Source organism: Lithobates pipiens, unplaced genomic scaffold, assembly GCF_037356315.1.
Source record: "Lithobates pipiens isolate NorthernLeopardFrog02 unplaced genomic scaffold, aLitPip1_a1.2 Scaffold_18, whole genome shotgun sequence".
Taxonomy (NCBI): Eukaryota; Metazoa; Chordata; class Amphibia; order Anura; family Ranidae; genus Lithobates; species Lithobates pipiens.
The window spans coordinates 613,145,534-613,168,370 of NW_027507758.1; the positions used below are offsets into that span (position 1 = coordinate 613,145,534).

General features: G+C 45.4%; 1 protein-coding gene across 1 annotated transcript in view; it reads left to right on the top strand.

Annotated features, from left to right (window-relative positions):
* The window catches only part of LOC143989256 (extracellular calcium-sensing receptor-like), a 38,660-nt gene extending 18,453 nt beyond the window's left edge, over positions 1 to 20,207 (top strand). The window contains exons 4-6 of the mRNA XM_077489326.1: positions 6,378 to 6,605; positions 10,745 to 10,868; positions 16,708 to 20,207. Of these exons, the coding sequence (XP_077345452.1) occupies positions 6,378 to 6,605; positions 10,745 to 10,868; positions 16,708 to 17,615 (1,260 nt within the window). The 3' untranslated portion in view covers positions 17,616 to 20,207. The remainder of the gene's footprint in view (positions 1 to 6,377; positions 6,606 to 10,744; positions 10,869 to 16,707) is intronic.
* The last annotated feature ends 2,630 nt before the right edge of the window (positions 20,208 to 22,837 follow it).

Below are 22,837 nucleotides of genomic sequence, written 5' to 3' on the forward strand. Positions count from 1 at the left end.
TGAGCTCCCAGTCTCTCTCACTAGACTTGATGATTCACTGCCACTGAATCCCTTGAGCTCCTCCAATCTTCACGGTAGTATCTTCCTCAAGCGTCACCCCCACTTCCTTGCTGGGTCCCTAGCTTGGCACTCAAGATACCTCTCAAGCTTTACCCCACCGGCCTGCTTGGTCCCTGGCTTGACACACAAGGCTGCCTTGCAAGCATCACCTCTACTGGCTGGGTCCCTGGCTTGATACACCCTGAAGTTTCCCGATTCTTCACTGCCCCTGCTTTGTGAGAATATTGCTCTGGTACTTGCTTCAGCTACTCACTGTGGTCCCTGATAATAAGGCGATTGGTCCCTTAGTGGCGAAAGCTTCCCCTCTACCTCCAACCACGACAGGTTTTCCGGCTGGCAGAACCGTCAATTCTGGTTGGACTGCAAGCTGCAGTCCCAACCCTGTGCTGCTCTCTTGCTTCTGGATAGGCCCTTAGACAGCCTAGCAGCCAGATGTGCCCGGGATAGGCCCAATCTCTGGCCTAGCAGCCTGGGCAATACAACACATGTCCACCCAGACAGCCGTCCAGGTGGCATTGATCACCTGACTCCATCCAAATATATAGGTCCTCGCAGCAGGCCAAGGGATTCAAGAAAACCCCTGCCTATTGGCTGAGATACCCCATATACTCTTGCATTGTCCTTCTTGGTACCCAGGTACCCAGCCACCTAGCAGCAGAAGAGAAAAGTGCAACAATGTCAAACTTAGGGAGAAATCAATTGATCCCTAATAATTATCCAAGTTAAATCTAGGAGAAACCCTGCCTAAACTCCAGGGTGCTACACATTTGTTAATAAGGACCTAAATTCTGTCATTGTTCAATAGAAATAATTTTATCCTGATTACAGCAATAGAAGACTGGGAGTGTGGAAGTAAGGGGATCTTGGCTAGTAAGGCTCTTGGACAACTTGACTAGGACAACTTGGAAGTCAAGTCAAGGTTCAAGCTGGCTTGTTTTCAGACTAGCCAGCGTGTTATTCCCTGTGCTCCTCTATGGACATCTTTCTTAGAGTAGATGCCTACTTGTGTTTTATCTAAGGAGGAGGCCATGCTCTGCTCCTTAAGAATTGCTTCCTTATCTGTTTTGCCAGCAACACAAAACGTAATTACTCAAAACCAAACAGCCCCTACTAAAGTGGCAGATAAGAAGTCAATGATCCATTTATTTCTCTTTGTAATTACAATGACTAGCAAAATCATTCCTAATGACCAAACAAAGACAGCAGAAGTGGTAGTGTAGATATTTACTACTGTTGCTGGCAGGCCCGGACTGGCCGAGCCTGTGTCATGCGGAACTGGCGGCTGCATGGGCTGAGCTGTGTGTCTCTCTCACACACAGCTCAGCCTCAGCGCCACGCTGACAGTTCCGCTCTCCTCCTCCAGCCATGGGTGTCCGCACGGTGGTGAAAGCTGATGCTGTCACTGTGAAAAGCTCTCATCGGTCTTTTTCTGACAGGAATTCCGATCGTGTGTACGCGGCATCACCCTTCTTGCATCCCACCCACATCTCTCTCCATCAGTACATTTTTGTATTACCAAAAAATGCTCTACAATATACTATACCTTATACAGAAAACAGACAAAAAAGAATATCATGCCACAACTGAACTAAACATGTAAAACATACTGTAGCTCTACCACCACCCAGTCTGTGGTGATATGGTAATGTCAAGGTCAGGGATCCGTATCCACTTAAAGAGAGACAGTCCTGGAGTGTATTTGAGGTTGCATAGAGACACAGGTGTCATGGTGGAGCTCAGAGCACACCGGAGACACAGGGTGACACTGGATGCTATAGAGTTACTGTGTAAGGCAGAATGATCTAGAGTGATTGGGTGACACAGAATGATGGATGTTACAGGGTGCCGTGAGATCTCTGGGTAATGCCGGATTCCCTGGAGTCACTGGGTGACACTATAAGCTCAGGAGGCACAGGATGACATATGAGATGCTGAAAAGACATAGGACCAGGGCTTTTTTTCAGCGGGAACGTGGGCAAACGCAGTTCCGGCACCTCCATGTGTGTGTGCTCGGACCGATCTCTTCCCGCCATGGCCTGCCCGGACACCCTGCAAGAGGAAGTACAGCTTCACCACTGGAGACAAGTGAGAGGAATGGGGGGGACATTGTTATCTCCGGTATATATATATATATATATATATATATATATATATATATATATATATATATATACAGTACACTGTCTGCTGGTTGTACACCACTAGTATGTTCCGGTGGATGCTGGAGGGTCTATTTATGTTGGTTGCTGGGGGATCTATTGTCACTGGTGGGGATCTGATTTTGTGTGAGGGTCTATTTTTGCTGATGGGGAATCTAGTGTTGCTGGAAGGGATATACTGTTGAGGGAAAGGTTTATTTTTACTGGCTGCTGGAGGATCTATTGATGCTGGCTGCTGGAAGATCTGTTTTTGCTGCTGGGGGGATCTAATATTGCTTGGGTGGATATTTTGTTACTGGGTGTGATATTTTGTTTTGGGTAGTTCACTGTTGCTGCAGGGAATCTGTTGTTGTTGGGGTGGAGTCCATTGTTGCTGGGGGAGTCTATTGTTGTGTGGGGTTCTATTGCTGGGATTCTATTGTTGCTGGCTGCAGGGGATCTATTTTACTGCTTTTCTTTTCATGTTCCATTCAAATGATTTAGCTTCACAAAAGGATACTTGGTTCTGTATTCTCTAAAAGGAACAGTACTGGTATGTGTTTAGTGTGTGGAATCAAGGGACGGTGGTCAGAGGTGGGTAGGGGGCAGAGACAAGGGGTGACTCAGATGGGGGGAGTTCCTGCACCTATTCTCCAAGAAAAAAAGCCCTGCATAGGACACAGGATTCACTAAAGACAAAGGGGTAATGGGTCAATGGAGACACTTGGATCAAAGGTGACGTAGGAGTCACTGGAGACACTGGAGCACAGGGGTGACTGAAGATGCTGGAGTCACTAGAGTGCATAGGGCTCGCTGGAGACACATGAGCACAAGGAGTGACTGAAGATGCTGGTGTCACCAAAGTACAGAAGGGTCACAGTGAAGTCACTGGATAACACAGAATGCTCTGGAGTCACTATGTAGCACTACAAGCTCAGGAGGCACAGGATGACACATGGGATGCTGGGATCACCTGAGACACAGGATTAACTGGAGACAAAGGGACAATGGGTCAAATGAGACATTCGGGTCAAAGGAGACACAGGAGTGACTGGATGCACTGAAGCACAGGGGTGACTGGAGATGCTTGGGTTACTAAGGTGCGCAGGGGTCATTGGAGACACATGAACACAGTGGGGACTGGAAGTGCTGAGGTCACGGATCATACAGGAGTCACTGGATATACTGAAGCACAGGGGAGACTGGAGATCCATAGAGGGCACAGGAGCTCCGGGGTGACTGGAGCTGCTGGGGTCACCAGAATGCGTAAAAGTCACAGTGTCACTGGAGGTATAGATGCTGTGGGGTCATTGAAGTGCACAGGGATCACTGGAGACACCGGAAAAGGCTCACTGGAAATCCAGGGAAAACAGGAAGCAGAAACACTGAAGACACATGAGCTTGTCTTAGGCATAGTGGCATGTTACTTGAACACCAAGCCATGTGTTGCTTTGTCATATGAGCCTACACCAATCAGGAGAGCTGTCTTCTGATTGGCCATGTCACCAGCTCTCTGGGTGAAGACATGGCGCTGGATTGCTGGAACAGGTGAGTGTTTGAGGTAATAGAGACAACAGGAAAAAAATTCCAACCATGACATTTTCACTTTGTTAGATCTTGACTACTTTCTCTGTAACAGAGATCATCAGTGCTTACAAAGACTGTCCCTATTGTGTCATTCTCATACACTTTTGCTGTAAAAGCTGGCCTTGGCCCTTCCTATCACATTAAAAAGCCAATAGAGAGGCTTGAGAGGTAGGAAAACAAGACTCAATAGCGTGGGCTCCAGCGGACTTTTTTTTCCCTAAAGTCTGATGGACCTAGAAATAAAACATGTTTCAAATCTATCCGACGGACTCAAGTCAGACGGACTAAAAATCGTGAAAACCGTTCGTCTGTGTGCTAGTTTGATGGACCAAATATGACGCAAGGGCAGCTATTGGCTACTGGCTATTGAACTCCCCGTTTTAGTCCCGTTTACGTCATCACGTTCAAAATGAACGGACTTTCGAACTGACTTATTCCGGTCGTGTGTCGCCAAGTCCGTTACGTTCAGAAAGTCAGTCGGACCTCTGCTGAATGTCTGTCGGGGACCTAGTCCATCGAAAAGTCCGGTCGTGTGTACGCGGCATAACAGGAATAAAAATTTGTATATCACTTCATCTTTCTCTCCATTTGAATCTACTGATCTCCTTTGATATGCAATCTTTACTGTACATAGGCTCTACTTATTTTTTGGATTATATGCTCAATTTAAATTCTTCAGGTATATGAGAGGCTTGCTTTAAAAATAAACAACCTAACATTTTTCTCTAAACAAGAAGGTATCTATGGGTCTTCTGGAGACATATGGCTCCCCAAAACAAAACTGTTCTTACTGGCTGTACTATAAGGCTTGACTAGTCCCAACACATCGATATAACCAGAAATTCAAGGTCAAGGCAGGTTTGGTGCTGGGTATAGAGGGGTTGATCTATTGCCCTGATGGGAATTTCAATACAATTATGCCCTGTATACACTATCAGATTTTCCGATAACAAATGTTGGATGTGAGCTTGTTGGCGGAAAGTCCAACATGTGTATGCTCCATCGGACATTTGTTGCTGGAATTTCCTCCAACAAATATTGGCTAGCAGGTTCTCAAATTTTCCACCAACAAATGTGTGTTGTCGGACTTTCAGATTGTGTGTGTTCACAAGTCCATCTGACAAAAGTCCAAAGTACAAACACGCATGCTCGGAATCAATGCTCACCAAACATAACATTAGCACAAGTAGCCCAAAGGGTGGCGCATGACTATTGAACTTCCTTTTTATTGAATCACCATACGTCACTACGTTCGTAATTGTTAGCCAACATTTGTGTGACCGTATGTATGCTAGACAAGTTGGAGCCAACAACCTTCAAACAAAATTCCACGGTTTTGCTATCAGAAAGTCCGATCGTATGTACGAGGCATAATGCCGTGTGCACACGACTGGACTTTTTGAGAGCAAAGGTCAAATCCATCGGATGATTCGATTTTGTGTGGGCTCCATCGGACCTTTGCTGGCCAAAAATCCGACGGACTTTAGAAATAGAACATGTTTTACGTTTTCCCGCCGGAACTCCACCGGACTCAGTTCCTAGTGGGAAACCCATTCGTCTGTATGCTGGTCCGACGGACCAAATACGACACACAGGCAGCTACAGCACCTGCCCGTGAGAATGTTTCCAGCTGTGACAGGGTACTGTACATCTCGCGCTCGCTGCAATAGGAAAACCACATTTTCCTATCGCAGCGAGCACGAGGGGGAATTCCCCTCCAAGAGCATGCCAGGCCATTAGGTCTGGTATGGATTTTAAGGGGAAGCCCCTACGTCCCCCAAAATCCATGCCAGACCCGTAATCCGAGCATGCAGCACGGCCCGTCAGGAAAGGGGGTGGGGCCGAGTGAGCGCCCCCCCCCTCCCCGAGCCGTACCAGGCCGCATGCCCTCAACATGGGGGGTGGGTGCTTTGGGGAAGGGGGGGAGCCCTGCGGGGATGATTCATGTTGATGAGGACAAAGGCCTCTTCCCGAAAACCCTAAAAAAATTACGTTTACATGTTCTTTAAAGAGGAAGTAAACCCTGGTGGGTTTACTTCCTCTTTTTTTCCCTGCAAAGGTAAAGCATAATGGACTACTATGCATCGCATAGTAGCTCATTATGTGTCACTTACCTGACACAGGAGCCAGCGAAGTCGCCGCTGTCCCCTGTAGTCCGCCGCATCCATCTTGCTGGTGGCGTCTCGCAGCTCCGACGAATGACAGCGGCGAAGCCGCGATGACGTCACTCCCGTGCATGCGCACGGGAGACGCATCTCGCAGCTCCGCCGCTGCCATTCGGCGAAGCCGCAATGACGTCACTCCCGCGCATGCGCGCGGGAGTCGACAAATTAGGCAGATCCATTCTTGGACTTGCCGCATTTAGTACACCTGCGCGCCGCTGTCTACGGCGCATGCGCCGTAGACAGCGGTGCCCATTTTCGGGCAAATATCTCCTAAACCATATAGGTTTAGGAGATATTGCTTGGACCTACAGGTAAGCCTTAATCTAGGCTTACCTGTAGGTCAAAGTGGTTTGAAAGGGTTTACTTCCTCTTTAACTGTCAATACAAAGCTGAAGCTCCTATTATTTGGTGTTTCAAAATACTTCAGGTGCTCCGTTTCCTCAAGAAAACCAATTTCCACACAAAGTCTGGGGAGCTGATGAAATTTAATTCTGAGGGGGACCTCGCAGCATCATATGATATCATTAACATCCAGGTCATCAACGGCAGCTTCAACCTGATGAAAGTGGGGAGGATTGACCCTGAGGCCCAACCCCCCAGGGAGAAGATAAGTCTAAATGTTAGTGCCATCCTGTGGAATGATCATTTATTACAGGTAATTGTCCAATATGTGATGTGTGCTGAAATTTAAGTCTCTCGTTACATTTAGGTCTTCAGTGTTGAGGGATCCATTAAAGTGTAACTATAGGCAGAAGTGTTTTGTTTTTGTTTTTCATTTTGGAGTAAGGGAGGTTATGATCACCATCAGTTTTTTTTTTTGTTTGTTTTGTTTTTGCCATCTGTCACTTTGGGAAGATTTCCCTTCACTTCCTGTCCTGTAGCCAAAACAGGAAGTTAAAGGAAATCCATCCAAAATGAGCCAGTTACCAGAACTAGTGTACCCATTGGAGGATTTCCCTTCTATAACTGTTCTGATGTTAACCCAAAATGTAGGATTTTCTTTTACTTTCAACTTCTTTCACGTTCGATGATAACGGTAAACTGGAAAAATAGAGAGGGTGGATGCCCCCCACTGGGGGAACAGACAGCAATAAAAACTGACAGGGGTCCTAATCCCTCTCCTCATCCTCCTCTTCCTCCTGAGAAAAGAAGGAGAAATACTACAAAGTAGATTTTCCCAGTAGGCCTAACCTAGGATGAGACTGCTCCTCCATATATACAATACAGAGTGTTGCCACCCTAGGACAGGAAGTGTGTTAGTGGTAGAATCACAGAGTGAAAAGAAAGTTAAAAAAAAACTGAAATAAGAAAAACTGATGCAGCCACCATAACTAAGGATTGCCAACTTATACTCTTTAACTTCAGCTACACATAGTTGAAATATATTATACAAATAATTAAAAATTTTGTCTATACCAGGGTTTCTCAGCCTTTTAATCACGGAGGAACCCTACAAATAACTTTCCAGTCTCAGGGAACCCCCGCTAAAAATTACTACAGTGGAACCTCAGATTGTAACGCAGTTAACGAGCGTTTCGCAATACGAGCACTGTATTTTTACAAATCGTAGCTGGGTTTGCGAGTGTTGTCTTCGCAAAACGAGCAGGATTCAGGCCAAAGCATGTGCAATACCGCGTTTGGCCTGAGGTGGGTGGGGGACCGGAGCCGTTCGCCGCCGTTCGCCGCCATTTGGAAATGCGCAGAAAGGCCTGAGGACAGCTCGGCTGACCTTGGCAAACCTTGGGAACGAAGTCTTTCCGAGGTTTGCCGAGGTCAGCCGAAGTGTCCTCGGGCCTTTACGGCCATTTTTGAGACTCTCCGTCACCCCCCACCTCTGGCTGCATGCGGTATTCCATGCCATTGAAGTCAATGTAGAACAAATTATTTCTGTTTCCATTGACTTCAATGGGGAAATTCGCTTTGATATGCGAGTCCTGGAACGGATTGTGTTCATAATCCGAGGTTCCACTGTATATCTACAACTCCTGATACATTGGTGCGATGGTCATTGGGAAGAATGCTCCTTACGCTTGTGGTCATTGGGAACAATTACCCCTTACAGATAGCTTAAAAGATCAATGGTGTCAGTGGAAACTTATCTGAGAGGCAGAAATTGCTCATTGCTCAAGAAACCCCTAACACCTCTGGAGGAACCCCAGGGTTCCATGGAACCCTGGTTGAGAAACCCTGGTCTATGCCCACCCAAGAGCCCTGCCCGGCAGTAACCATGGAACAGACTTATTTCTGCTGCAGTTATGAATTACTTCTTATACAGCCCAAAATCGAGAGACGTAACGTGATGCTTGTGGATCACATCCATAGAATACAAAAAAGCAAAGAACTGAAATACTGGACTTCAACAGCTGCCAACTATAATCCCAAATGAGTACCCAAATGTATAAACGTATACAAAGTTTATTTGACAACATGATTATAATCACATAGGAAAAATATCAAAAAGTATGTGCAATCTATAATGTGTAACATTCAACCATAGGCTGGATGGCTAGTATGGTGTGTGCATATATACAAAAAGACCTGTTAGGTTGGTTCACGTCAAAAGTATCTATTAATAGAGTCAGATGAAGGACTTCTTCCCTATAACAGGACAAACCCAGATTCAATATACCATCACCAGTAGGAATCTCTACGCGTTTTGCCAAGGGCTTCCTCAGGGATCCTAATGGTATTAGATATGTAAAGCCACCAAAGTGAGAGCCGTTCAGCATATAGTCCACAACGGCAGGGGAGAGAGCGGGAGCAACACACATCCAAATAAGTGGGAGAAGATAACACCTCAGGGTCAGTGCAGCTAAAAAGGAGCCTCACTATGGAATAGCCAATGCTTCAAGAAAAGAGATAATGGCAAGGCTGTAGACAGTATACAGTAGGCTCTTGGCTCACAACTCCATATGGAGTCCCACGTATACAAAATGTCCTGTTTTTTTCTTTTTTTGTTACACCTTACATAGTTACCTTCTTGCCCCAAGTCTGTGATTGGACAATAAAGTAGAAACAGCAGACTGATAAACTCCCCTCTCTCATCACTGTGGTCCCCCCTCCTGTCAGAATGTTTTTATCTGCACATGTGCATGCAACACATCTGATTGGTGTCTAGTGATTCCCCTCCCTCTCTGTCTGACCATTTCTGTATTTACATTAGTTGCTATTAAAATATATTGAATTGTTTTTTTAATTAATACAGAACCATATCAATTGATGTCTATTTATATCTTCCTGTAGTCCAACTTTAGGTCCAAAAATTGATATATGAAGAAAAATGTTTGTTAAAAACACATGTAGGTAGGTGCAGTTTATCCTCCCCCTCTGTAGGTGGCACTGTTTGTTTGGCCACTGCACAGAAGGAATGGAGGTCAAGGGGAATTTTGTTCCTCTGAAGCCTCCATAGTTGTGTCAGAAGGGGAGCAGCTGTCCGATTGGACGCTGCAGCACTCGTTGACTTCCACAGGCATCTTTAGCGAGGGCAATGCTAATAAATAACCTGCGGCAGTTGACGTGGTCCCACAGCAGTTGACGTGGTCCCACAGCAGTTGACGGGGGACAGTGTATTTACAGCTAAGGAGAGTTTCCTGCGGAGGAGTGAAAAAGCAGATATACATCTTCTGGCTCCACTATCTTTGGACTCTAGGGAGTTGGGACAAGGCTCTTTCAATCCGTCTACTAAGTGTGCCTGTACTGCTGCTCTGTCATCCCCTTCACTCAGAAGCTGTTCTGGTGACATTAATCCTTATTAAAGCGTCATCTCAAGTTCTGGGACTGTGTTAAAGTACTGCCTTCATTGCTGAGAAATGTTGTACCCGAGTCCCCTGTGACCAGGATGAAGGAGATGAGACGCCGATCACTGACCTCTGTGACCAAGCCCTGGTGGGTGGGGTGAAACACATTATCACACCACTGGGTTGGTGAGCGGCGTCTCATCTCCTTCATTCCAGTCTCGTATACACATCTGGATAGTATATAGATATCTGAGATCTTGCGTCCTCCAGCTTCTGTTATCAAGACTCTGATGTTATATTGTTTGAATAAGCATCTTGTCGCTGTCTTCCACATGTTATATGTTACCTCTAATTACCAAATAATAACAGTGCCACTTTCCTTGGTCTTACCTTTACTCCATCTTGGATACCAATCAACTGGGCCTGTCCACACACATGTAGGTGGGGTGTAGTGTGTGCGGCGGCAATAATTCACACAGTCGGGTGCAATGTCAAACTTGTATCAAAGTAATGCGGCAACAGTTCCCAACAAACCCAGTGGACAGGCTACCCAGTCGGGTGCACTTACAGTTTCCAACAACATGAAGATGCAGATTCCAGCCGGACTGACAGCATCTGCAGAGAGGGAGCAAAATGCGGCCTGGCAATCTTGCGCCCAATGGAGGAGGTGTCCAGAAGAGATGTGAACCTACACTTTCGCTCCTCATCCGGAACTTTTTCCTAGCGCTAGTACTGCCCTTCACAGGCAGGATACCTGTCCCTACTCTACCAACTCACCAAAAGAACACCAAACCTTGGAGCCAGGGCCTTAAATAGGCTCAGCCTGACCCAAGATGGTTGCCAGGGTCACATGGGGCAGCAGCATCCAGTCAGATCACTTCCCCAGTGGCTCAGGAAACCATAGAGGAACCATGTTCCTCTTGACTTCCTCTCCAAATACAGTGTTGCTTCAGATAGTGCGACCTACAGTGGAGAAAGTAGACTGCACCTGCCTACACACAAACCAGAAACCAAAGTAGGGTCGATGTAATTGCTGATGATATTGTCTCCTCGGCAGGTGCCAATCTCCGTCTGCAGCAATAGCTGTCGGCCAGGGTACCGGAAAGCCCCTCTTGAAGGAAAACCTATCTGCTGCTATGACTGCATCCCCTGCTCTGAGGGAGAGATTACTAATTACACAGGTATCGTATGGTGGAGCTGCTGTTTCTTTTAATTTAGGTGGGTGCTTTGAATATCTTAAAGACCCCTGGGGGCCTTTCCTGCAACTAATCAAGGTATGTTTGACACAAAGATAGCAGTAGTTTTTCAACTGGACTTGTATTGAGGAAAGGTTACCACTCACCCGAGTAGCAATGGTTGGACAAGTGGTGAAATATACTCAACAATACAAAACAAGTCCAGGTGAAGGTTAATAACCGTTACAAGCTAAACCATGACTTGGATAGATGAAAGCCTTCATGGATATGTAGCTCAGACCCCTGACAGGTCCTGTTGATTTGTTCCAGGCTCTCTTCCCGTCTGAGTCCCCAGGCAGCCAGGCACACAACACTTGTACTGTTTCTCACACAATAACCACACAACGGATGTCTTTTTAGGCTTTATTGCTGTTTAAACTTGGATGGGGGGCAGGGAAGCTTTGAGATACTCCAAAATTCAGTACAAAAAGTATTTGGAGGACACTCTCTATTCTGTCTACTCTCTTCATGGGCATCCCCCTCTTGACAGATATGAGAGACACAAGCATTTCTGGGACCCCCAACAGGACAAATTCCACTTTAGCACACAAGAGGTTAAACAGCAGACAGTCACTAGAATCCTACTTCCAGGCCTCTATGCACTGTGTCTCCAGATACTTGGATTCCTCCTGTCCAATATTGGCTAGACGCTGTACCATGACTGTCCGGGCCAGATTCTCAGTGCACCCTCTTGATTTGGCTCAAAACTGCTTCTAGGAAAAATTTGTCCCCCAGCTCCCACTGAGCTGGGACCTTGATGAGCTCTCTGCAGGCTTCAGTTAAGCTGCCCATAAGGGCAGCAGCCCTTTGGGCTGGGATCTCCTCCTCCAAGACAAGAACATTGCTGTTCCAGGCCTCTGGCTATTTATCTACTTCTCAGACACCTACTGGGCACTCCCCTCCAGGGATTGGCTGAAACGGCATACGTTTTAGGGCCAGGGTCTGCCTCTTCCAGCCCACTACATTCTAGAACCTGCTAGAAGGCAGGGAGAAGTAGCTGAGCCTGCAGCCAGTGAGACCCACACACACACACATCTCCACTGCTTACAGAGGAGACAAACTAACTAAATTTACCTGAACCTCTCTAGCAACCTATTCTAGGAGGGTGCTACATATATGTTACATGCAATAATGGGATTCCAGCACCTAGGGAGTCCGAAGGTATTTAATCCAGAGGCTCCACACTTTTTTTCAAACCTGGTTTGTTCATCTCAAAAAATCCTTGTCAATTTTTCATTAATCATAATCCAGGATATTTTGTCAACCAGTGTGACATTAACCAAGGGTGATTTCCTTGCTTGCGCTATAGTAATTTCAGCTGCTGAAAATGTAAGGAAGTTGAGGGTTCAGAGGTGTCTGGGGATCTCATCCAATAGATCAGCAAACAATGCTGTTTTAGCATTTTTAGGTATATTCTGTCCCGTCACCGAGTAGACAAGACTGAATATTCTAATCCAGAATCACTGGACCTTCGGACAGGACGACTAGAGGGGTGGGGCACCACGACCAGTGTAGTATAAAGCTCCCTCTTACTTACCCTGTTACTTATTCTACTCCAACCCCACCCCTTTTACCACATAAACCCAGAAAGATAAGACCACACCTTGCTTTGGAGTAAAATGGCCATAACAGCCTTTATTAAACATTACTCAAAACACTCCAATCAAAATATATATATATCTATATATAAATAACCATAAATATATATATATATATATATATATATATATATATATATATATATATATATATAACCGTAACAAACATCATGTATAACAAATAGCATATAAATAACATGCCCCGTCTGGTGATCTCTGACGGTGACCCAAAACTTTACCAAAACACAAACTCACTGTGGTACCCAATTCCACTTAATCAGGCCTCCAGCTGTGACCGCTCGGAGACAACTTCCGACAGTGATAACCATAATGGTATTCCATCCAACGGGCCCCCCACCCCTTTCAGATGACCTCTGATTTACCGCCACCCGTCAAAGACCACCAGACAAACACTGCCAACGTCCACTTCCGTCCATATCGCTGTCATGACAAAAAGAAGAACAGAAACAACAAACAACATACCCCATCACCCCAACAATAGGGAGGGAGGGTGGGAAAACTGCCTCCTCTCTCTGTTCCTTCCTTCCGCACTGCCCGTAGCTCCGCACCCTCCTCCTTTTATACTGCTCCTCCCCCTCAGCTCCAATTCCTCTTTGCTCCTCCCTCTAGAACATCTCTTTCTCATCTTAACCCCTTTAGACCTTATCCATCCCTGTCATGCCCGGCCCTTCCTTACTTCCCCTTCTGTCCATCCACTCCGGGCCTCCCTGGATAGAGTTTTGCCGGCCTTGCCGGTACATGATACCATCTGGATTGCACCTCGTAGTTTGCTTCTACTAGAGAGGTATTGAATATTCCTTCATGCACCAAAGTTGACCACTGCACCCTCCTCTATAGTCTTACACAGGTCCAACAATTTGGGTATCTCCTAAGCTCAGTGTAGCTGTAGTTCCTCCTTTTTGTCAGTAGGTGTCACTTGTGCCTTTGACATTAGTATGATAAGCAGTTGCACAATTGAGTTATGAATATGCATATTTCTCTCAGCCAATCAGCATAGCTCCCAACTGTCCCTGATTTTGAGGGACTGTCCCTGATTTGGAACAAAGTCCCTCTGTCCCTCTTTTCTCCTCATTTGTCCCTCATTTGTTCTGATCTATATAGTTGTATTTAAAATGCAGTATTTATCTTTCAAAAAAGGGTTTCCCAGTGCTAAACCTTTCATCCAATTTCTAAATTGCTACAATTGAAAATGTGAAAAGCCAGTATAAAGAATAGTAGTGATAAAAAAAAAGAATTGTTGGCTTATCTGATCATTTATTTTTTTGTATAATTCTCCTTTAAGGGGGCGTGGCAGGGTGAGTGTCCTATGCCTACATACTTTTGCTAATAGGTGTCCTTCATTCCCATCTAAAAATGATGGGAGGTATGACTGTTAGGAATATTCTTCTCTTGTGATCAGTCAAACTCCAGGTGTATTGAAAAGCAGACAATTTATTTCTGATGTGTCACACAAAAGGGAGAAGCTTAGAGGGCAAAAGATCCAGTAAGACTCACACAAAGGAATGTATATTCCCCCTTCTAATACCTACAATAATACAGCCTCTACACTTCTATTGGCTGAGGAAACATAGATAGCGTGCCTGGTACACAATGGTACTTTATTTTGGCTAATCAGGGTTTCCTGTACAATCTCATGCTACCATATATAGTTAATCATCCTACAACTTACTATGGAGTTAGTTAAAATAAAACGATATAGCAAGTTAATACAACAACGTGCTCAGAAGTCATTTTAAAAATCAGTCTCAGGGTTATTGTTTTTCTAATAGTCACATAATAAACATTTTAAAACTTTTCTAACAATGGCCAATCAGTAGGAGTTTTCTGGCCACTGGTACATGTTGGGAGAGAGTATAAATATTTGGGGAGGTCAAGTGATCAGGGTCTTCTTACCGAGACCTTGGTCTGGTGTGGGTGTGTGAGGAACACCTGTGCAAGGTAGGCCTGAAATCTAAGGCCTAGCCATGTGCTCTAGGCTCTGCAATTGAGGGCGTGTCTGCGTGAATGAAGGAAGGGATGGAAACCTAAAAATAAAAATACCAGAAGCCTCTCTGACACAGGCAGGAAACTGTAGAAGAGACTGGGATAGCATCAAAGACAGGCTCATTCAAGCAAATCCTGCACCTTATTGTGAGTTTTTGCTGCTACAGGCAACAGCTATTGCAACTAAGATACAGAACACTGGGTAGAGCTTAAAGACGCTTTTCCTCTACCTCTGCCTGCCTTACTATTTTTGTTTGAGTAGTCTGCTTGCCTATGTGTTCTGGGGTGTCCTGTGCCATACCCCTCTCTCCCTGAATTTATGTTGTGTGAGCAATAAACTCATCTTTGTTCAGCATAAAAGTGACTGGTGGCCATTTTTCTTTACTGTCCACAACTCGTGGTTGCAGGGGACCAGGTGGGTGCTACACATGTATGGGCTGCCTTAGCCTCAGGTGGGGGCAGGAGAGGGTCATTTTCAATGGTACAAACAAACTGCAACTGCCCCAACCTATAACTGGCCTTAACAGCAAAGAGCACATGGAAGGGCAATACATGCCAAACAAAAACAAAGAAAAAATCCTAGCTCAGTTTACCAGACAGCCTTCAAAAACCTGAATTGTCCTACCTAACAGTTCATGATAAAAACCGGTTTAGTTTGCACACATTTGCAAATAAATGCATACGTTTCAAAGGCACTGAAGTATTATCTGCAGTCCTAAAGCTATCAATTTTGAGAGCCTTCATAGTAGGAGCACATAAATAATAATGGATAGTGGATAGTTTGAGGGCAGGTATGCCTGGAGGGAGCCCACTCCTCCTTAAATGCACAGGGGCACACTGGACATCCAGGAAGTGAAAGTGTCCAGTGCACCCCCTCTCCAAATAACCAAAGGTACAAACAAACGCAAACTGCCCCAACCTATAACTGGCCTTAACAGCAAGGATCACATGGAGGGGCAACGCATTTCAAACAAAAACAAAGAAAATTCCCAGCTCCCTTACCAGCCAGCCTGCAACAAACCAAATTAACCTGTCTAACAGTTCACGTTAAAAACCGGGGTCCTTTTAAGCCTGACCAATATACCAAGAACTTCCTGCCAGCCTGTAGTTGGGATAATGGGAGAAGATGGGAGAGTATCTGATTATGGGGCTGTTGTTGAGGGGCTTTGAAAGTGTTTAAATGTGTAAAGTGGGTGTAGGACCCATCTAAGGTAAGACGACTGATTGTGTCATCTGGTCCCATTTTTTGGTGGTAGGGGACCAGGGTAAAGATAAGATTCTATGAAAGGTACTGTTATAATCTTTGAGGTGGTGTGGTGGGGCTGGGGGCATAGCAGGTAACAAAGTGGAGCTGCCGATGCAATGCTATCGGAGGCATGATTGTTGTTTACCTATTGCACCCTCAACTCACACCTTTATTTTGGAGTTATGTTTGTTGATTGTGCACTTTCAGTTATTAGAACCTAATTTTGTTAATAAAGGCGCCTATATGGCCATTAAAAGTAAGGTTTGTGCTGGATGAGTTTTTTTGTGAGAATACAAGCGATCAGGGGTGAGGGGGTTGGTGAACAGAGAAAACAGGGTGTAGGGATAGGTTCTCTCTGTATTCCCCCAATCAAGAACTGATGTGGTGTCTGCTGGCAACAAGGGTTCTCACCCATGCAGCTTGAGGGGCTACTTGATGTCTGTTCTGAGTGAAAGAACCTGGCTTTGCAGTTTTGTCCAGAATTAGTAAGCCTTTAATTGGGTTCTGGAGCCTGGAGGCTTTTTGCAGAGTATTGGGTGGGATGAAACCTCCAACCCTTGGTCCACATTTTGCTGTCAATCAGCTCACAGGCTGCAGCTGTCTCCAAGCCTTATGTTAAGAAGAAGACTAGACTTCAGGGCTTTACCTGGGATCAAATGATAATGGAGGAGGGGACACTTGTAGACCAGTCGGGTGTCTGCAGCAACATAGACATTAGATTGTCATAGCTGAATCAGGAGATTGTCACCTGACATTGCCTTGTGCAGAGGGCACAGCAGAGATGGGTATCTAGTAAATATAGATGTCCTAATAATGCCAAACGCTAAAGAAATATTATCAATTACAAAAAGCTGACCATAGATTCTTTTTAGGTCCAGTGACTAAAGACAACATCTGTTTACATGCATTATTAAATAATTCACACATTCTTGTTTAGATGCCGATGAATGCACCAGATGTCCCTCTGATCAGTGGTCCAATGAGGAAAGAAACAGATGTATCCCGAAGGTGATAGAGTTCCTCTCATACAATGAACCATTGGGAATTGTGCTAGTGATAGCAGTTGCCATGTTGTCTATCCTCACACTCTGCATCTTAATCATTTTCATGAAAAATCAGGACACACCCATCATCAAAGCCACCAATAGGGAGCTAAGCTACATCCTGCTGGTGTCTCTTATTCTCTGCTTTCTCTGTTGCCTGGTGTTTATTGGTCAACCATCCAAATTCAGTTGTCTCCTGAGACAAACCTTCTTTAGTGTGGCCTTCTCCATCAGCATCTCCTCGGTCTTGGCCAAGACAATAATGGTGATCATTGCCTTTAAAGCCACTGGAATGAACAGTTCCTTGAGAAAATGGTTGGGTCCAACCATTCCTCGTAATGTTGTAGGACTTTGCATAGTTTTTCAGACAAGCATTTGTTCCTTATGGCTTCACAGGTCGCCTCCCTTTCCAACATTGAATAATCAGAATTATAAGATAACATTTGAATGCAATGAAGGACAGAAAGAATTTTTCTACATGACTCTGGGGTTCATGGGATTTCTGGCCATGGTAAGTTTTCTAGTGGCCTTCCTAGCAAGGAACCTCCCAGGAAGCTTCAATGAGGCCAAACTAATCACCTTCAGCATGCTGGTCTTCTGCTGTGTCTGGATTTCCTTCATTCCAGCCTATCTGAGCACCAGTGGCAAATACACAGTGGCTGTTCAAATATTTGCTATCTTGGCCTCCAGTGCTGGACTACTAAGCTGTATATTCCTACCGAAATGTTATATTATCTTGCTGAGACCAGAGAGGAACAATCGAGATTTCTTATCAGGCAATAGAAAGAAGAGAACACTTTGATAATTAAAATCCTGTATAGAGATGACTCTATAAATACAATTATACATTTCTATTGTATTAGAGCAGCCTTTCTCAACTTTTTCAACACAGAGGAACCCTTGAAATAGTTCTCCGGTCTTGAGGAACCCCTGCTAAAAATTAGAACTCTACAATTCATGATACATTCGTGTGATGGTCAGTGGGAAGAATGGTCCTTACACTTGTGGTCATTGGGAAGAATTACTTCCTTACAGATAGCTAAAATAAGCAATGGCGTCATTGGGAACTTATCTGAGAGGAAGAAATTGCCCAATGCTGAAGGAACCCCTAGCAACCTCTGGAGGAACCCTAGGGTTTCACGGAACCCTGGTTGCGAATCACTGTATTAGAGTTTTTCCATTATATTCCTGTCCCTTTGTGTAGGGAAATGTGTCCCTGAATCAACTAAAGAAAGATTTATTCAGTCTTTAAGAAAGGTGGTCAGTTGCAAAGATTTGTAGATCTTCTAGAGCATACAGTATGACAAAAACAAGGCCTGCAGCCTGAATATAGCCAGCCAGTCCTTGTCATGTGGAACTCTCCCAGTTTTTCAGCCAGATTATGGTGGAACTCTATTCTACCACCTCCAGCTCTCACTCTCCCCTCCTTGCTGTCACTTGTAAAGAAAGAGCTTTGTTTTCAGCAGCTTCTGGATATAACAGATCCTTCACAGTGAGACACATACACAGGGAGTAGAGAGAGCTGACTACACTGAGTGGTACTAGAGTCATCTACATAGGTAGAGATAGGAGTGACTAGACATGCAACAAAGCTTTGGGTTGTTGTTGTACACTATGCATAGTGCACCCCTAAACCCTGCATTTTGTACACAGTACACCACTGAACTCTGCACACTGTACAAACCACACTCCTGAACTCTACACAGTGCACTCCTGATCTATGCACTCTGTATGTAACGCACTCCTGAGCTCTGCATTTTGCATGTAGCACACCCCTAATAACAGTAGATACATGATCTTACAGCTACAACTGGCCCTTTGAGGGAAACCATACTGCTGATGAATGATAATGAAATTGAGACACCCCTGCTCTAGAGCAACTTTTCTCTACCTTTTTAGCATAGAGGAACCCTCAAAATACCTTTTCCAGTCTCAAGGAACCCCTACTAATAACTACTATATGTACAGCTGTGATGGTTAGTGGGAAGAATGCTCCTTACATTTATGGCCATTGGGAAGAATCTCATTCCCTTACAGCTAGCTAAAAGGATCAATGGTGCCAAGTGGAAACTTATCTGAGAGGCAGGAATTGGTCACAGCTCAAGGAACCCCCAGCAACCTCGGAAGGATCCATAGCTGCTCTAGAGGAGGCTTATGCCGCGTACACACGATTGGAATTCTCGTCGGAAAAGCCTTGGATGGTTTTTCCGAAGGGAAATCTGATCAAGCTTGTGTTGACTACACACAGTCACACCAAATTCCGACCATCAAGAACACGGTGGCGTACAACACTACAATGAGCCGCAAAAATGAAGTTCAATGAATCTGAGCGTGCGTCGAATTGTTTCCGAGCATGCGTCTGAATTTTGCGCTTTGGAATTGCCACAGACGATCGGAAATTCCACCAGCAAAAGTCCGATGGAGCCTACACACGGTTGCATTTTCCGACCAAAAGCTTACATCGGTCTTTTGCTGGCGGAATTTCCGATTGTGTGTACATGGCATAATTCATCTCAGAATAGTGGGTTCAGCGTAGGAGAGAATGTGCATATGAATGGGAAGATCAGCGTGTGGAATTTCTTCCACGACAGGAAGCTAGAAGAGGTCAGTTTGTTGGATAACTTAAAAGGCATTTCCTGGGTGAGTAAGTATATTCTATTTTATATTAGTTATAAAGAGCGTGACAGAGCTATGCCTTGTTGCAATGTCTCGTGATAACCAGGGTTCCCACCCATGCTAGTTGAGGGGCTCCGAGATGTTTGTTCTGAGTGGAGAAAACTAGCTTTCCAGTTTTCTACAGAATTAGGCCCCTTTCACACTGGGGCGGCATCGGTGGTAAAGCGACGCTATATTTAGCGGCCCTTTACCAACGTTTTAGCGGCAGTATGCAGCTGCTAGCGGGGTGGTTTTAACCCCTACTAGCGCCCGAAAAAGGGTTAAAACTGCCCACAAACTTTGCCGGCGGTATAGCCGCGCTGCCCCATTGATTTCAATGGGTAGGATCGGTTTAGGAGTGGTGAATACACCGCTCCTTCACCGCTCCGAAGATGCGGCTAGCAAGACTTTTTTCATCATACTGCTAGCTCACCACTCCAGTGTGAAAGCCAGCCGGATGGAAGTGTGGGGGGCTCATAGGTGGTATGTGCCCCCTTTTGGTGTATCCCAGCGGAAGAGTAGGCTGGAATACGGGATTGGTGGCACTGCGGGAAAGGGAGTTGTCTCCGGGCTGATAAACGGGCAGAGGCCTAGTATGGTAAAATTTGGTCCCGCAGTATACTGGTGGAAAGTGTCAAGTTAAAAGGTGAAACCGAGGTACCGTCAAAGACCAACTGACTGGGAGTTTAAAATTGCCGTTGTAAAATAGTGTTTTATATATAGTAATAAAGTTACTTAAGTTTTGGTTTGAAGATTTGTTAATAAAGGCTGCTATGGCCATTTACACTCCAAACTCCGGTGTGGTCTATTTATTGGGGGGTTAAGAGGGAAAGGTTAAAGGTTAAAAGGGGAGAGGGAATAGGTAAAGGTAGGTTAAGGGGTAAAAGGGGTGTACATAGAGTGGGTGATATCCCGGATACATTGGTCAAGGAGCAGGCATGTAAGGAAGCTCTTTTACCTGCCAAAAGATTTATAATTCTGTCCATCTAATGCTCAGATTTACAGATTTATGCTGTGCTAAACAGCCCTATCAGGCTAGGCAGAGACCCAGGTTAAGGTTAAGGTTAAGGTTAAAGTTAAGGTCTTGCTCTTCCCCAGCCTGTGACAGGGAAAGCCAGAAGACTAGTGAGCTCATCCGTCTGTCATTCTGCTCTCTCCTCCTATCAGCACATCCCTTGTTAGAACATGAGCATTGCAGCACAATCAGTTGTGCTGCTTCTTCCTTGCTCAGTCTACAGCTCTGCTATACAGGGATTGAAAGGTGCTGATAGCAAGTCAAATTAAAGTGGTTGTAAGGCCTCAAGGTTTTTTACCTTAATGCATTCTATACATTAATGCATTAAAGGAGAAGTCCAGCCAGGAGTGCAATTAGTTTTGCAGTCCTGTGACCTGTTTTCAGCAGCGAGCGGACTGAAGTCCGCTTTCTGCTAACATCAGGGATATCAGTCCAGGCACCGTGTCATTGCAAAAATAAAGTCTGGATCTGCCAGGTGCCTGGACTGACACCCATCTCAGCCTCTCAGCGAGCCACTGAGAGCCTGAGACGGCCACTCCACAGCTTAGCACTCCAGGGCTGCTGATTTACAGTCAGAAGTTCTCTGCTCAGGGAGCTGTGGGAACCGAGCCACCGGTGATGTTTGATGGCTCGGTTCTCAGTGTACAGGTGCCGGGGGACCAATGCTGCATCCACCTAGGTAAGTATAAAGTATAAAAAAAAACTTCTCTATTGCAGGATCCCCCCAGCCTCCCCTCATTTTTACCTCTGAGATCCGATCCAGCGATGTGCATGAGAACAGTGGCTCTCGCCGCTGTCACCCTCCTCATTGGGCACATTGATAGCAGTGGGAACCACTGGCTCCTGCTCCTGTCAATCAACTCTAGTGACAAGGGAGTGGGTGGGGGCTAAGTCCTGCTGCCTGTGTCAATTAATGCAGCAGAGTGGCTTGGAAATTTCTTTCCTATTGTGGGCACCAGCAAGAGAGGAGGAGCCAGGAGCACTGATGGGAGACCCAAGAAGAGGAGGATCGGGGGCTCCCAACCTCTGTCCTCAAGCTTTTCAAGTTCCATGATGTTTTCAAGATTTCCTTCACCAATGTCAATGGCTTGGTATTTATGACAGCTATTTTAACTAATGCCGCGTACACAAGATCAAATTGTCTGGCGTACTTAGTCCGCCGGACCGCATTTCACCGGACAATCCGATCGTGTGTGGGCATAAGCGGACTTGGGTTTTAGCAGACAATACGTTCGAGAGTATGCTAGTTCGGCGGACTAAGAATGATGCATGCTCAGAAGCAAGTACGAAAAGGAAGCTATTGGCTACTGGCTATTGAACTTCCTTTTTCTAGTCCCGTCGTACGTGCTGTACGTCATCGCGCTAGCAATCGGCGGACTTTCCTTGTGTCCGTGTGTGGCCAAGTCCATTCGGTAGAAAGTCTGCCGGACTATACGCCGGATTGTTTGCCGGACTAAGTACACCGGTCAATTCAATCGTGTGTACGCGGCATAAGGGAACATTCAAAAACATGGCCTGTTAAGGGTACTTGAGGTCTGAGGTTGAAAAGCACTGCTCTAATCCAGTATACTCGAACTGGAACTTTTGATAGTTGTTTAAGAGTAAATAATGTAAAACTATTTTCTTTGGTAACCAACAAGACTTTCCCTGTGCACCCTTTTGATTCGGTGCCACTTTACTGAGTCCTGCCTTTAATGGCCATTGAAAATTAAGGAAAGTGAAAAGATAGTGCTGGGCCCATATCTTATTGGTATTGTTATCCAGTCTTCATGTAATGTTGTTGATGTAGGTGTTCAAGGCAGGTGGCTTCTACAGCCCAGAGGTCTACCACAGTTTTCTTGGCTTGTATAGTATAGCAACAATTTGAATTGCAGGCCACTGAGGCTGCCTTTCTTGGTCAGTGATATGTGCATAAACACCATAAAGACTTGATATATTATGAGGGAGTCTTCTGAGGGTTTTTTAAAGGTTGCAACAAGTGTTCAGGTACAGGGACACAGCACAGAGATCTCAACAAATCCCGATGTAGAAAACCATTAGATGGTTTGACTCTCCAGAATTTACAATTCCGTATTCTAGATGAACTAAGCCTTTAAACCAGATAATACTGTAACCCTAGTTCGCCAAGATCCCACCAATGGCCTTAAACAGGGGACTCCGGCAGGCTGGGTGAGGGTCAGTCTTGTCCCCACTGCAGACCCCAGGATTGGTCGAAGGATACCTTCCCACCATTTGGGGATATTCTGATTGGGGCAATTTTTGTGGTTCATTCCAGCTTCATCTTCCAACCACCAACCTTTCAGCAGGAGCCAAAACTAGTTTCTTGTACAGGGTAAGTTCTGAAGGTAGCTGTC